Source organism: Epinephelus lanceolatus, chromosome 24 (assembly GCF_041903045.1).
Source record: "Epinephelus lanceolatus isolate andai-2023 chromosome 24, ASM4190304v1, whole genome shotgun sequence".
NCBI classification, from domain to species: Eukaryota; Metazoa; Chordata; class Actinopteri; order Perciformes; family Serranidae; genus Epinephelus; species Epinephelus lanceolatus.
The window spans coordinates 15,413,959-15,430,422 of record NC_135757.1 but is presented as its reverse complement, the minus strand read 5'-3'; the positions used below and the strand labels follow the sequence as shown (position 1 = coordinate 15,430,422).

Here is a 16,464-nt window from a genome sequence, read left to right as displayed (position 1 = left end):
GTGATTGACAGCAGTCTGGTTGCCATGGGGACATCATGAAACTGCAGACTGCCTTACATAATGCTAGTGTTGTGTGAAAACCTCATATTGTTGCTAATTTTCATGTTTCAGCCTCAGTTAAAGGATCTCACGCTCCTTTGAGGGACGAGGAAATTCCAATCACACGTTGGTTCATGAGATAATTTAAAAACACCACTGGATAACTGGGAAGAAAAAAAACCAAGGGGCTCAAGCTGCACTGCTTTTTTAGTTTCACAGTTGTTTGGAGATACAAGGTTTTCATGAGACAGCAGTGGTGAGGGACGCTGGGGCTTGAAGTGGCCATGATTACTATGAAAACCATCTATGACGCATGCCTTGTGTGTGCATGTGCATGCAAGGGCGTGTGCATGTGTGTGTGAGTGCATGTACTGGAGCGCCTGTTGTCTTTGATGATAATGAGGCAGACAGAAACAGGCTCTCAAGTGAGCTCTCAATGCCACCTCAAACACATTGCTTCAGCACGGGTACTGTCTGTGTGTATATGTGTGTGTGCATGCGCGTGCGAGTGTGCGTTTGTGGCAGATAAGAGACCAAAAATCCCAACTCGATGCTGTTTTAATGAAATTAATCAAAAAGACGGGAAATCGAAACATTTTGTGCTATGTGATAACAAAATGTCATTTTGCTTTCCGGCTATAATTGGCTGCTTTTTAATAAGAGATTACTGTTCAGCCATTTTGCTTTGTGCATAATGGAGTTTTAGTTTTGCTGGTGGCCAAAGTGATCTCATTGATTGAATCAAAGCACACATAGTGGAGCCAAACAGGGCCGGAGCCAGGATTTTAAAGTCCCAGACTGTCACATAGTCAGAAAAATAATGTCCTATGTCTTTTCCTAAACACTTAACCTTGATCTCCATGGTAACGTCATGAGGTCAGGGAAAGGTGTGAAGGTGAATTGGCCACCATAATTATCGCACAGATGCAGGTTTTGCAAAAATGGGAAAACACACTAAAAATAAGCGATAGATTCCTTTCTCATTGCCACTAGACGAGAGCTGGGTACAGGGCTCTGCAGCAGAAGAATATTCAACGTCACGAACACCCTGGAAAACAGGTTAATTACCAGAAAGCAGCATGGAGGTCAGAGAAACTTTTGACTTCTGCAAAGTTATTTCTCCCTGGAATACAATAGTAACATTTCCTATTAAAGACAAAAGCCGTATGTTAGTGGGCGTTACTTGTGTTTTGTCCAGTGGGAAAGGGGCTTAAAAGAATCTGTCTGCACTTACACAAGGCTCCATAATTGATGTGACAGCAGATGTTATTGACGTGGATCTGCTGTGGTGAAACTATAATGTTCCGAAGATGGAAAAGCACATCACCTTGATGATTCTACAACAGTAGCGCAATGTCCAAATTCACCAATTGGTTTCACACATTGTTGAAAGTTCAAAACACAAAAGCATGTTCGCAGGTTACAGCATAAGATGGAAAATAATTAATGAGCAACAGTGCATTTACATGAATTGTAGCATGTTTCCATAGCATAGAGATAATTCTAAAAGCTCTTGTCATGGCTGCCATGTAGATAATTCTGGCTTGTTTTACTCAGTTAGCAACCTTTCTAAACAAAGATGATTTCACCAGCTGTACCTCATCCATGGTGCCATTTTCATCTTGTTGGACAGTCCACAGTAAAGAGGCAAACGGGACACTATATTGAGACTTTAACCTAGGTGTCCTCAATAGTAGCTATGGTGCTGAAGCCAAAGAAATGGCGACTGGAAACACTGTCGGGTCAAGCAATTTGTCATATAATATAACCATAGAGAAAGAATGACTTTGTGAAAAGTAGGACACATCTTAATACTGATATTATAGTATGGGGCCCTAAAAGAACTAATGATGGTATAATTCATCTTTTACTTCAATTCAGAAGAAGTATGAGAAAAAGGACTGAGCATTCGCTTTTGCTCAAGAGGTAGACAACCTACAACTACCAGAATGCACTGTGCCACCAATAAACACTCCAATGGATAGGTAACATAATGCAAGTTTGTCTATTCCGACACAGGAAACAATATGGTGGCCAGTTGGTAACAAATGATCTCAAATTACAGTAAAAGGTTGTTTCAGAAAACAGTTTAGGTGAGAAATAGACGATGCAGTGACAGAATCTTGGTTCATATTTGATCAGCTGCTCTCTTTCTCTCGATCTGCTTCTATACTCTGCGTGTCCATTTTGGCAGTCGTACAAAAATGCTGAAGTACAGTCTGTAGTTTGAGCAAAAGCCTCAGAGCCAGCAAAAATCCACCAGATGACGCATTTTGCAGGAAGATCTGGGCACTGGCAAGATGGAGGGAAGTTTACCACAGTTGATTTACACACACGACCCACAGTGTTTTGATACAAAGCTGGTTGAAAATCAGCAGAGTATCCCTCTAAAGGGTTAAAAGACATTAGACTGTGCTGACAGAAGGACTCCACAGATCTAGATCCTGTCATCAACTCCTTCAATGATCAATTACACGGTCTGCAGAGGATGCATGTGTATGTGATGGATGTTTACACAGAGAAAGATAACGACTAATAACAGATCCATGATAAGGCTTTTGCAGAATATAAATTGTATCAGATATATACATGACCACGGAGGAACTACAAATTAGCAGCTGAAGCTATTCTTAACATCACATTGCTCACATTAAAGCGATTGCATTTGTTTGCAGAGAGATGAATCACACAAGCACAGAAGAATGACAAAGTATGGAAGTCAAAACCTAAATTTATGCAGCAGGCTACAAAAGATGTGACAGTGCACATGATGGCAGAACAGATGGTGAAACTAAATACTTAAAATGACAGAGAGTGACAGAAGGAAAACATTTTAAGGAAGAATTACTGCAGGAAATGAAATCACGACCGAGTCCATAATCCTAATACTTTAACAAGTGATGAAAAACATTACAACGATCATCAGTTTGAACGAGAGATGAAGCATGCAGTGTTTCATTGGATATAATTAAAGTTACAGTTCTTTATAACCCCCATCTTGCTAATTAAACACCATGTTGCCCTTTAAAGTACACCTAATTTACATTAAATTTACATATGCAAATCTTAATGACATCCATCTAATTACAGTATTTGCTGGTTCATCTGTCATTTAAAGGAGGCCAGGCAGTGCGGTGTGATTGTGTGTGTGTGTCTGTGTGTATGTGTCTTCTTGCCTGTCAACCTGTCTGAATGTGTCTGCCGAGCTGTCTCCACAGCTCTCTCCATACATGTCTGCCTGATAGTGGAGCTGTTTAATGGTGTTTCCATCAAACTCTGCTCTGTGGAAACTGACTGATGCTGCTTCTCTCTGTGTCTTTGGTTAATGTGGTTTACGACAGAGTTAATTACATTTGTTACTTAGTTGGATTCTTTTTTTCCTGTGTGAAATTTGGGTACACTAATCTTTTACACTTTGCATCAAAATTGAAGCTCCTGTCCGAAACTATTTCATTTCTGGGATTTATTATTCAAAACTTTTTCAGCATTGTTTGGACAGCTGGTTGCCCCATCTATGTCCATGGCAATATTTGCAGTAACTCCTCTAGATGTCTTAACTTAAGTAGAGCCCAAGTGGACATTGTCTCTTTTTGCTCTCTTCTGGAAGGACTCTTCATGTCCAACATATGGACACTGGATTAAGGATGTAATGTATTATTTACAAGCGGAGAAAATCCATTGTTATATCAAAGGATCAACCACACGCTTTTTTGCCACCTGGCAACCATTTTCAACTTTTGTGGCAAATATAGAAGCTGAAAACTTGTAATGAAACACAGGTTAATTAATTTGTCATCATTATTAATTATTTATTTTTTCTCTTCTTACTCTTTTTGGGATTCCCTCAACTGGTCTTGGATTTTCATTCTTATTGGTTCTGTGTTTGTCTGTTAGTACTTTGTATATCTTAATTGAATTGCTAATAGTGACACCTTGTTTAAAAAAGATTTGCAGCCCCTGCATTGTTATAGTTTTGAGGGGCCTGCTATCAAAATGTAGTGTCAATACCTTAATTACTTCAGTTGATTTTGTTTACAGGTGTAAATTGCAAAATAAATTCATCAAATTGCCACAAACTAATTGTAGGATGATATACATATGTATGCCAGCAACACAAAGCTACACCCTTAGCAACAATGGCACTTAAATGTAGCCAGTTACTGAACCTTTATTGCCGTTGAACAAGGTTATTATGGTCAACTTAAACTAAACTAAAAACTTACTAAACTGTGACTAACTAAATCAATATTGTGCATTTCAAAACGAAAACAAAACAAATATGAAACATATATTTTCAAGGTTTCATAATATAAAGGTATTGACAATAACTGTGATAATTAAAAATGAAATATTGATGTCAGGTTAATATTGCACATATATTTACATATATTTACATTGTGTACATAATGTAATCTAAATATAAAATATTTACACTGTGTAAATAATCCAACGCCTCTAAAGTAATTTCCATTTCTTTCTGTCTGCTTTGTCTCCCTCCACTAATGCCAACTGATGGCCCTTTCACTATCCATTAAATGTAATTGCTCCTTTTGTCATTACAGACTTTCTCTTCTTCTATAAATTTCGAAATGATATTGTAATTATGAACTCTTTTGGTTCCAGTTGTCGTGTGGTGAAAACCTTCTCTTGTGCCAGCCCTTGTCTTTAGGTCGTGTTTTCGTAAGTTTGGTCACAACAAGCATGAGGAGGCAACAACTGCCTTCACAAAGTGTTGTTGTTTGTATTGTAATAACTATTTTGAACTTCTTAGATATGTCCCCTGAATAAACAAATGCCCCACATATTATAATAAAAACAGTAAAACTACTACTGAAACTGACTGACGCTAAACTGAATTGAAAACAAAAACTAAAAACAGAATGAAAAACAAGAACTAATGATTACAAAACTATTAAACTCTGTGCTGAAATGGGTGATGACAAACAGCCTGGCCTTCAGTCAACACAAAGCATGAATGGTATGAAGAGTAAACCTATAAATGAAGAGTGCTTAAGTTGAATGGATAAATAAAGTCAGTGATGACATCTATGAAAGTTTATCTTATACAGAAATAAACGGATGAGAGAGAGACACACTGTGCAGTAAATCAGTCCAGCCACACTTCCTTTCTATAAATCCTTTATTCAATATTGTTTTCTGTGTGTATACAATGGATTGGACACAAACTGTACAGTGCAGACAAACTGTTTGCATAATATGTATGTAAAGGTAACTGTACATTTACTGACAGACAGAGTAATCTCCTTTAAGGTAAACACCTGGGACATTGCATCTGGCTCATAGCATGGTTTGCATTAGCCAGACACAGAAGGTTGTGAATCTACGGCTTTATTCAATGTGTTCTCCATCCTGCAGTTAATCACAGTCTCACTTTGAAACTGAACATGTAATTATACGTGTGCACTAGTTTCCATTAACCCCTGATCCAGGACTATGACACTACATATCAGTGATATAACCTGGACGTTTAGGTCACACAGTTCCTCTTGACATTGGGTACAGGGAGAATGTTGAAAACCCAGACTCACTCGACGGTACACAATCTCCTTTATGATTAGAAGGTGGGAAAAAACAGCATTGGGTTATGTTTTTTTTCATTGACGTCAATACAAACCATGTTAAATCAATTCTGTGTTGCTGTAATACAGCATGTGACCACCAGTGGCAGCACTGATTGAGGAGGAAAACCTAAACCATCTCTCGTTAGTTTACAGCTGCGTAACACCATTTTTGCCCACCTTAAAAGTCACAATACGTAATACTATATGTTGTGTGATGGTCCTTAATCAGGGCATCTATTTCTACATCTACCAGCATCTAAAATAACTCCCTGAGCACAATCCAGCATTGTTAAATGAAGCAGCAAAGGAAATCAAACAATTACTTACTGTTTTTTATAATTTTCCTGCTCTTAGCCTCCAGAATTAAATATTGATGCTCTGCTGAAAGTATTCCACGCAAGGCATGCATTAGTGTAACAATGTTAGCGATATGAAGTAATTTTGATTCATTCTTCCTTTGCTCCAGTAATGCAGTGATGGATTGTGCTTGGAAACAATGTGTCTCTGTGAGTTGTTTCCGATGCCACAGGAAAATGTAAAAATTACACAAACATCAAAAGTGGCTGCAGCAAACCAACGAGCAAGATGCAAAGTTTCACTGGTGCTACACTGTAAATGTTTGTTTTGTTTATGATAACACATTTCCTAAATTACCACATGCATTAGCCCCAGTCATCTTTCCTCTTTTAAAAAACATGCAACAAGTGGGAAACAGTCCGAACAGAGAGAGGAGGAGAAAAGAGGAGGTGGGAAGAAGTTCTCTGGCTGCGTGATTACAAAACGAGCAGAGAGCAAAAGCTAGCATAGTTACAGTGAACAGAAGATTGGGGATCAAAGGATAATTGAAACGTAAAATAAGATGAAGAGTGTGTGTCTGCTTTGTGTGTTTGTGTGGGATGAATGTTGAGAAAAAACAACAACAGGAGAGTGCGTTTACTGTCTCGTTTCGGATTCAGATGTAATAAGGCAGTCTTTTGTCAGAGGAATAAAGTGGAATGGAGAAAAAAGGAAAAAGAAAAGAAAACCTGAGGGAGACCAGCTACATCATGAGTACAGTGCGAACCATTACATGTCCCTGTGTCTCTAAAGTGCACCTGTACTGCAGTGGTCGGGTCACACAAGCCTTTTTGTCCCATTATGTCTCGTGTCCATTTTCTGATTTCAGAGCTACAGTTCATGCAGGACAAAGTAAGATGGCTACATGTGTACCTGCCATGAGAACACGAGTGGTACTTATATGTGGAAATTAAAAGTGACCTGGGTTGTCATGATTGCTCACTTCTAATTAAATCAGCTGCTCTCTTTCCTGTGCAGAGCTCGCTGTTAGATATCTCATAATTGTAGCCTTGGTACCTGGCGAACCACCAGTGGAGAGAAATCTCTCAGGAGACACTGACAGTAATTGCGCCGTCGTTGTTTGAACCAGGAACTGTGATTACCAGTCTGGAAACACTATTGTAGCAGTGTCTTTGGTCAGCAGCCAGGAAACCAGGCCCCTTTTTCTCTGGCCTCAGCTATCATTAATTCTTGAGCATGTGCCACAGATCTTCAATAGCTGCTTTCACACGACGTGGACCCTACTTCTAACCTAACAAGCTGGGCCTCTTTGAACGGAGGAAGATTTGGTTCTTTTGCTAAGTCGATCTTTTTCCTCTGCCAGCAGTGCAGACAAATTAGCTGCTTGATAATCGTTCAGTGGAAAGCAGTTGCTGTCCTGGATTGTATCTCTTAACGTTTGCTCAGGCAAGTACAAAAACATCATACTCTATGCTGTAATTAAAGTGGCTTCTTAGACACAAGCAGCGGAGACAACACAGGACACATTCAAAAATAAAAGTTTACAGACCTGATTGTCAGGGTTTTTGTTTTTTTTTTTTTTTACGTAGTAACCCCTACTGTGACACAACATTACATCCACATTTCTTTGACGTGACACAAGCACAATACCGGTTAAAAGACTTCTTCCACATTACCGTCATCCCACTTCAACAGAGCTGGAGTCGAGCGACTTTGAGAATTTGGAAATCTTGGATAAACCCTGCTGGAGCCCAGGACGGCCGAGTGTTTAGCATAAATCTGCAGCCACCCTGGATCTCACATCTCGAGCTTGGCTGGGGATAAGAGGCACTCATATAGCCAGAATCTACAACCAGCAAACATTGTCATGAGATACATGTCACGTGCACTTGCAGATTTCCAGGGTACACAGAAACTCTGATCTTTCTTTTATTTCACACATATTTCACTTACATCTGGCTTTTATAAAATACCTTTATATCAAACAGTAGCTATGGATGTGAGACTAGATATGTTTACGCAATGTGAGCTGCTCAGCCACACATATTTGAAGGCAAGTAACAGCTAATGAGAATCAGAGGAGAGAAAAATGTGGTGAATGTGAGGAACAAATCTGAGAAATGCCAATTAGAAACACTGTGAGCTGTCTTGTATTTTCACAGTCTCTTCAGCAGCCGAGTGTATCCTCTGTACAGTACAACACAGCGTGACAACATGAAACATGTCGGAGAGGCTTGGCTTGTGTGCAACAGCTGCAGTGTTTGACCTGCTGCACAGACACACACCTGTTGCTGAGGCTGGGGGTAGCTCGTTTAATGTCGGAACAACTGTGAGGATTAATCATATAGCCTTGTGGTTTTGTGTCTAGGGCGGCCGCTTTGTCTTGTCTCTTTGTAGTTTTGGGAACGTCAGTGGAGGTCATTCATCTTCAGCAAATATGACAGTGTTTCAAGGATCTGATTAAAATGCAAAGTGGTTACTTTGCTTAAAAATCAGGATTCAAAGCGAGAGAGACGCACAGTTTGTGTTTCTTACTGAATATATTCATTTATCTGTGCCTCATTGTCGCTGACACTAATATGAAGTGTGGGATCACAGTATTAACGTCTCCTCAGGGATATGACGGACTACTGGTGTAACTTTCTGAAGAGTTAATTGGCGTCTAGTCTTGCTGTCTTAGAAAGACGAGTAAACAGAGAGCCTGGGTGTCGAACGGGATTCAAGTCCAGAACAGATTGGTGCCATGTTGACTGTCACAGTGAGAGGGCAAAGCATGGGAATCTATTTGGTTTAATTTCATTTCAAGGCATTTGATTTTCTGCCCTGTAGTTCGAAACATTTCACTCAGAGCTGCATTTCGGTGGTGGGATTTGAAACTGCAATCAGTGTGTGCTGTTTGTTTTTGGTGGTTATACAAACCACATTTCTAATACTGTTTTAGTAATGTAACCTGCTGGTATAGGACGCTGTGCAGGCTAATTTAGAGCCACAATGTGAAGTTCACACCCTCTGTCTTGTCAAAAAACTATATTTCCTCCTGAAATTAAAATGCATATGATCAGATCAGCTCTGATCCACGCAGACATACTGGCCTTGTTCAGACTGCAATCCCAAATCCATTTTTCATTATATCCAGATTGTAATCAGATTGATTTTAGAGTGTGTGGACAGCAAAAAAACACATTTGGAGGTGATCTGAAATGCAATTTCTCAGCCTGGACGCTCATATCGGATTTCAAAGTATCTTTTGCATCACTGGCAATGCGTCACACAATGATGACGTCAAATCCAGAGGGACAGAAGTGCTGAGCAGGATCCATTCTGCTTCTAGATGAGCACTATGGACGAGTCTGTGTGGTACAACAGAGGAGTTCTGCACCACGACTTCACAGTGTGATTGTTTGGTGGTCAAAATGGTCGACCTCCATCAGGGGCGACGCTGGATAGTCAACGACTTGACGATTTGATCTAAGGAGCCTGATTCGACTGCTAATCTCATAGTGGAATCGTCACAGTTGCGGGAAAATGTGGTTAAGAAACAAAGCATCATGCCATTCAGCTCACGGTGGTGCTGACTGTCTGATTTTTACATAGAATTGTTTGGTTTCTCCCTATAAATCATAGCTTGTTTTGGTAGCGCTAAATATTTTTTAGACTTCTCAATGGTTCTGTCACAATAGAATCAGTGGCTTGCATCTTTCTGTCTCAAAGTTCTGTTTACAGCCACAGACGGCAAGCAGAATACAAACTAAGTGACGTGTTCTGTCTGTCTATCGATCTCTTATGTTCGCTCTTTTTACTGTGGACAGCGCCACATGTACACACTCATCCCGTACACACAATATACAGGGCTGAATGGAAGACGTACAATTATAAAACAAGTTCTATTTCAAAATTAAGAACATGAATCATTTAGCAAAAGAAAACAAAACATGATTTGACAATGAGTCAATGATCGGCAACACTTGATGAATCAGATTCGACTTTGTAAATTCTTAGTTGGGGACATTTTCCATTTCTTATGCTTCTGCGTTGGAAAGCTGCGTCATCAGCATAGCCACGTCGTTACAGATGTTGTTAACACAGCAACCCATGCAGATAGGTTGGTGCTGTCTTTACACACAAGTCTAATCTGATCACTTGCAAATAACAGTGCGGACAATCTGTCTTAAAAATTTGATTTGCCTGTAGTCTGAATGTAGCCAGTGACACACAGATCTGCATCCACTCGTGCAAAGTATCCACATACTGTGTATATATGCTACTTTAAAATTGCACTCCTCTAAAATTAATATTTATTTGAGAGCTGTAATAACTTTGAAGATTAGGACATGTGAAGACCTCTGATCTTCAGGTGCAGGTTGCATTAGGGGAGGGTAGTGGCGTGTATTGCTGTCTACCTAAGTGTCTTTTTTGAAAGAACCACTGGGCAGTTAAGTTCAACACAAAGTGGCTTTAACATCATTTACCCTGTTCATTTTTACCCTCATTCCTACCTTTAACTTCAAGTACTTGGGAAGGCAACAGAAAGGAAAAATACTACTGACCGTTCTTGAGGTTTGACCCTCTGCAATTTCTGCTACTCCATGTAAACACTGACTGCTACCATGCTGTTTGGACGCCAGCATGCCTCCTGTGCACTCCGTGTTGCTACAAACAGGGAATTTGTGGAAATCGTTCTGGCTTCAGCTACGCACTAATTTGAGCAACTTGATACCAAAACTCCTTATTTGACACGTCAGCTGTTCTCCTCCTCTCCTGAGCTACACTTGTGTCAGTGACGTTATGGAATTCAAAAGGGGACAGAAAAAAAAAAGACAGAGAGGTAGACACTAAAATCTCTTTTGTGTCTGTACAACAACATAGCTCGATAATCACTAGTGCTCTGTGTATGCAGAATACAGTAATAAACCATCCAACAAAAAGATAACAAAGGCATACTGAAAAGACAAACATGCTTTAAGCTATGTGGTGTCAAATAAGAACTCTCTCTTTTTAACAGCTATATCGTATGTGATTAAAATCAGGGACGTGTCATACGATGGGTTGCCTTGTATATAATGCAGAGGGTCATTTTCAAGTACATTTCATTATAAGTTTAGTAGAGAAGGTCTTGTGCCAAATCTTAATTGATCGATGACTAAGCATCCTCTTAATCATCAGTGTTTGGTATTTAAAGCATTCTCTTTGCCCGATGTTTGCTTTAATCTGTTCTTTATTTACTCAAAGATCGAATCCAAGTGGTCGATTTTGGGTAGGAGTTGTGTGCGTGTGTGTGTGTGTGTGTGTGTGTGTGTGTGTGTAGCCACCAGCAAGCAAGCATACCTGGCAACAGAAAACAGTACTATCAGGAGAGGAAAAAAAGGGGCCTCATTCTTACAGATTGTCACAGAAAAATACCGGTGAAGACGACATTTTTTTCCGTTTTTTCTTTGTTTTGTTTATACTTTAAGAAGTCATTTCGTGTCCCACATGAGGGCTGTCCCAGTTCCAAAATATCCGTCTGGCATTGGCCTGACTTTATGGTCTTCATCCTCCTCTTCCCCCCCGCCACCAGCCGCAGTGCTCTTCCCCACAACATCGGATCTGTCCAACAGGGGAAGAGCTGAGGCGGGACGTGTGGCCCCACTGATGACCAGTCAGAACTTGAGCTGTTGTTTGTTTGGTTACCTTTTGTTGCAGTTTAGTTTTGTGAGAGCACAGCAGCGGGGCGAGTCTCTGGCTTTTCCTGGCCTCCGGTTGGCCAGGGGAGAGTTAAACGGGGGGCTGGGTTATGTCTCCTCTTTGTCGGGTTTGTTGACTGGTTTGCCGCCATTCATGACCACCGGTTCGCTGGTTGTGCTTTTGGAAGGCGGGCCCCCGGCGAGTTTAGGCACCGCCTCCCCTACGTCGTGCAATGAAGGCTCTCGGTACATCGCAACTAGTGGTGGGAGAAAAAGGGAAGGGAGGAGGGTGAGGAAAGGAAGGAAGGAGAGAGATTAAAGAAAGTATACAGGAGAAGGAGTGGGAAGAGAGGAGAGTAACAAGGATTAAAAGGGGTAAAAGACAAGATAAGTAAAGCATGAATGAATGAAGGAAACAAAGAGCAGGAGGACAAGAATTGTCTTTATAATCTCATAAAACTAAAAAATAAAATAAAACTTGAAGCAGCATTATGCAAGAATTGGTATTTGCCTGAGTGATCTGTCTCACAGCTACTGGGAAAACCAAGACAATCAGCAGAGTGTACATCCCTGCCAATATTATTCATGAAAGATTGCTAACTAAGACTGTAACTTCATCAATGTCATCCCTTACTCATGAAGCCTTGTGCCTTGTGTTGACAAGCTGAAGGATTAAGAACCAGTAAATATGACGTCAGAAGCCAAGGGAACATGCCAACTGACAGCAGGGTTTCCCACGTATTTATTTATCGGTGGCAGCCCGCCACGATACCAACATCTGTCGCCACATATTGATTTTATATTTCTGGAGCTGTAGTGTTCATTCAGAGTTATTAATTGCATCACACTCTTGGAGCGCAGATTGTACTCTGAGCACAGACGGAGCAGCAGAGCGCCAGATGCAAGTGAAAATCAACCGTATGTTATGCTAGGTTGAATAGTTTGCTTTCACTTGCCTCTGCAGCAGCTGCTCCTCTCATCCACTGATCTGATCAGCTCTGGTCACATAAACTGATCAATCATTCACCCTGCAACTCAAACTCCTAAATAACAGTGACAGGGATGCACACTCTGTTGCTGGATTGTTGTTTTCCCGCCAGTTCCCATCAGGAAAGTATACACAGTTTGCAACCTTTTATTAGTTGGTTCAATAACAAAGTATAATTAATGCATTCGTAACAGTGTATGAGGTTTGGATTTTTACAACAATGGTTCTTTTATTAATGTCCTTTTAGGCCTCTTCGCCTCTGCCATGATGTCAGTACAAAGTTTACAACACTTTGTGAGGACAACTTGAATCTAAAGGTTGTAATAAGAAAGATAAAACTGAGCTAGCTTCTTATAGCTAGCTAGTGGTGTATGCCATCGTCAGAGGCGGCCTTTGGCATCAGGGGGCCCGTTTCAATACTTAATATGGGGCCTTATCAAGTAAAACATAAACATAATTATGTTTGCCAGCTACGCGTCCTGCGTCCGTGACGCATTATAAGCTGAAAGAACGCAGTAAAGTCATCCATGCGTCCCAAGGACGCACATATTTTCCCATGTAAAACGATACATTGTGACCAAGTGTTAAAATCATAACCAGGGCAAGAAACCGGGACTCAGCAGAAAAGGCAAGGATTCAGCTTGGTTTGCAACAAATAAGGATATGGATACTTTATTGTCCCTTACAATCCCCTCAAATTAAATTAACAACAAAAATAATGAGTGCTCCGCGTTATTTTTGTCCAGTTGTGGTCAGAGCACTCTCTCAGTCAGAGAAACGGAAATAAAAGAGAAACAACTTTCTACAGATTTGTTTTCAAAATTCAGCCAAAAAATCAAAAATTCAAAATTCTCAACTTACATTAACAACAAAAATAATGAGTGCTCCGCGTCATTTCAGCACCATGGACAGCTGGTGACGGAGACAGACGGAGGAAAAAAAGAAAGGTTTCGTTCTGCAAGGTGACAGACTATTGCAATTATCCTTTTCATGACGTCGTTCCAGTGTTTTTTCTCCAGCATTTGTATTTCTTGGTATGTTTTGTCAATGGCACTGTGCGCTCTTACGCGCGTCTCCAGCTCGCGCCAGCTGTCCATGTTGGAACGGTGTGCATTTGATTTCTCATGATCCTGGAGTGTGAGAGTGAGTCCTTCCCACATTCTGAAACCCCCGTCAGTGAGACTGTGATTTCGCTTGCCAAATAGGGTACAGCAGAAACAGAAAACTGAATCTGATGATTCTGAATACACTAACCATGACCTGCGTATTTTTTCTCCATTTTTCATCCTTATGAAATATCTGTCATTAGTAAAATGGCGGCGTGTTTGGCTCTGTGGGAAGTTAAAGTCCTCTATCTGAACGGGACCTCTCCGAACAATATCGATCCGTTGGTCACTGGTAATACGCTCTGGCCAACATGCCGGGTCTGTCTCTGTGAATGGCAGTGGGACTTTCTCCCTGGCTGCAGTGCTGGTGGTGGCATCTCCCTCACCTGTCTCAGTTGTGGGACTATCATCATGTGGTGCTTCAAACGATAATGTTTGGTCATCATTATCACCAGCTGTTTCAGTAGAAAGGTCTTTATTTTCACCTTCTCCCGTATTTGTTGTTTGGCGTTATGTGACTGCCGGCAGTCGCTGCTGTACTCGGTGCAGCTGTTATAGATGCAGGACCAAAGAAAGAGGTCACTTTTGGAAGACTACTCACAGCTTTCCTTTTGATGTCTGCTAGTTTTCGCTTTTCAACACCACTCTGGTATGTGCGTTTCATTTTGTAACGTTAGGGATGTTAGCTAGCTAGTTAGGTGATGGCAGGCAGTGATTTATTATTGTGTCTTCCTTGCGGCATTTATTTTTTTGTCAGTCAGTTGGGGGCCCCCTGGTGGCCGGGGCCCGTTTCAACTGAAACGGTTGAAACATAGGTAAGGCCGCCTATGGCCATCGTGCTGTAAAGTGTTCCACTCTTCTTTGGGAGATCCTATCCGCTCATTAAAGTTACAAAGTACAAGAACAGCCAACGTCGAAGCTGTTATTTAAGTGAAAAGGTTGCATAATGTTTCTTTAACATCCACAAGCATTTTAGCAAACAAAGGAATCCGGTCAAAAACCAAAAATGAAATAAAACTAAACGAATTAACCCTGGATCATGTGTGTGTGAATGTGTGTTACCTTCTATAGGTTTAGGCAGGAAGTGTGCAGCTGGTTTGGTCTTTTTGACCCTGTTGCCCTTCATGGCCTGTCCCTCTTTATTGAGGCCCAGAAACCAGGCCCGGCCCGACTCCTTCTGTCTGTAGAGCATAGAGCTGTAGATCACATAGTAGTTCTCGAACACCGACTCCTTAAACTTACACTCGGCTGTAAACAGTTCCTGAGGAGACAGACAGACAGACAGACAGGAAGCGATATGGGTCATATTATGTTGGGAAAAGGAGTATTTTAACAATTATTGTATGTGGGAAAAATGAATAACACAAACAAGGATTTAAAAAATATATATATATGTCAGTGTGCCAATAAATCTGACATAAGAAAACAATGAAACCACACTGCCCAGCCACAGACAGGGAGGAGCAGCACAGCACTGACTGAATGATGTGCTGCTTTAACCCATGTTACTCTCCCCAGACACTCTCTCTCTGTACACACATGAACAACAAACTAAACAGATAAAAAAGCTGACTGATTCTGGTGACACAAAGCCCAAAAGATCTCACCCTCCCGCCCACATCAGCTCTGCTGTTATGTGTCAGAACTCTTTTCCATGGTCGCAAGCGCCTCCAGCGGAGCATATTTCAGCTCTGAATCAAGGTGTTATTCTTACTGGGAGAAAAAATCCTGTCTCCCTAGTGTCCTCTTGCACTACTGAGTCACAGCAAGTACAAAAGGCAGCCTGAGATGAAACATTCTCCTTTTGCGGAGGTCAGAATCGAGGCAATCGGAGAAGTCAGGCTCCAGAAATCAAAAGAATTGCAAATACTCGAGCAGTATTTACAACTAAAAGATGGAGCTTTGTCAATGAAATGTCATTTTTAGTAGGGATTTTCTACTGTTTTCTTATATGACATCAACACAGCATGACATCAGGCTGGGTTAGCAAACTTCCATATTAGGGCTGCAGCTAATGATTATCAACTGATCTAACTGTCTTTGAGCAGGGTTTAAGAGCTTCTCAACAACACCAGATATTATTACCTACACAATCATTTAAAGCTGCATCTTCTGGTTCTTAGAGGACTTGGGAGGCGTGTGACATACTGCAAACATCTGACATATTATCACCTTATTAAGTTGATGTGGCACACATGTTAGCAGGGAATTGCCAATTTGCACATCAAGCTGACTCTGGCTTAGAGGATTTGGCTCTGTCACAATGACAAATGGTGAAAATTTAAGACACTTTTTAGCTGCTACTTTTTCCACTTCCTTCACCAGCTTACTTTGTCTGTCTGACATTTGCTACTTGGCAGGCAGGTGGGTTATCAGACCTTTTTCTGTGGGTTTGTTATTATGAGAAGCACTTTTCACATTACACACAGCAGCCAGTGATCCACTGTTAATATAAAATATGTAAAATAATGTATCTTTGTGCTATTGCTATCTCCTCTCTTAGGGCAACATTTCATAAAGGAACTTTCATAATCATTAACAATGACTGACACATTCCCTCTTTGAGACAATTGCTGAGGATATAAATAGTGTTAATAAACTACGCCTCATATGGCTGAGGAGGCTCCTGCCAACCCAAACAATCACCCCGGAGGTCCCCAGACCCCAGATTGGGAAGTGTTTGTATAGACCGTCTCTTATTGGTTGTTGTGGGCCTCTTGCCAGAGCCACAGACACATTGTCATTCAGCTCAGGTCTGTTGGTCCGAGTCTCATAGCAACATGAGGAAG

General features: G+C 40.9%; 1 protein-coding gene across 2 annotated transcripts in view; it reads right to left on the bottom strand.

Annotated features, from left to right (window-relative positions):
• Window positions 1-10,274: 10,274 nt before the first annotated feature.
• The window catches only part of LOC117250073 (fibroblast growth factor 14-like), a 68,479-nt gene continuing 62,289 nt past the window's right edge, over window positions 10,275-16,464 (bottom strand). Inside the window, exons 4-5 of one of the 2 annotated variants that reach the window (XM_033616055.2) lie at window positions 14,738-14,936; window positions 10,275-11,838 (exon numbers count right to left, since the gene is read on the bottom strand). In XM_033616055.2, the coding sequence (XP_033471946.2) occupies window positions 11,690-11,838; window positions 14,738-14,936 (348 nt within the window). In that variant the 3' untranslated portion in view covers window positions 10,275-11,689. The remainder of the gene's footprint in view (window positions 11,839-14,737; window positions 14,937-16,464) is intronic. The other variant, XM_033616056.2, reaches the window with a different exon arrangement.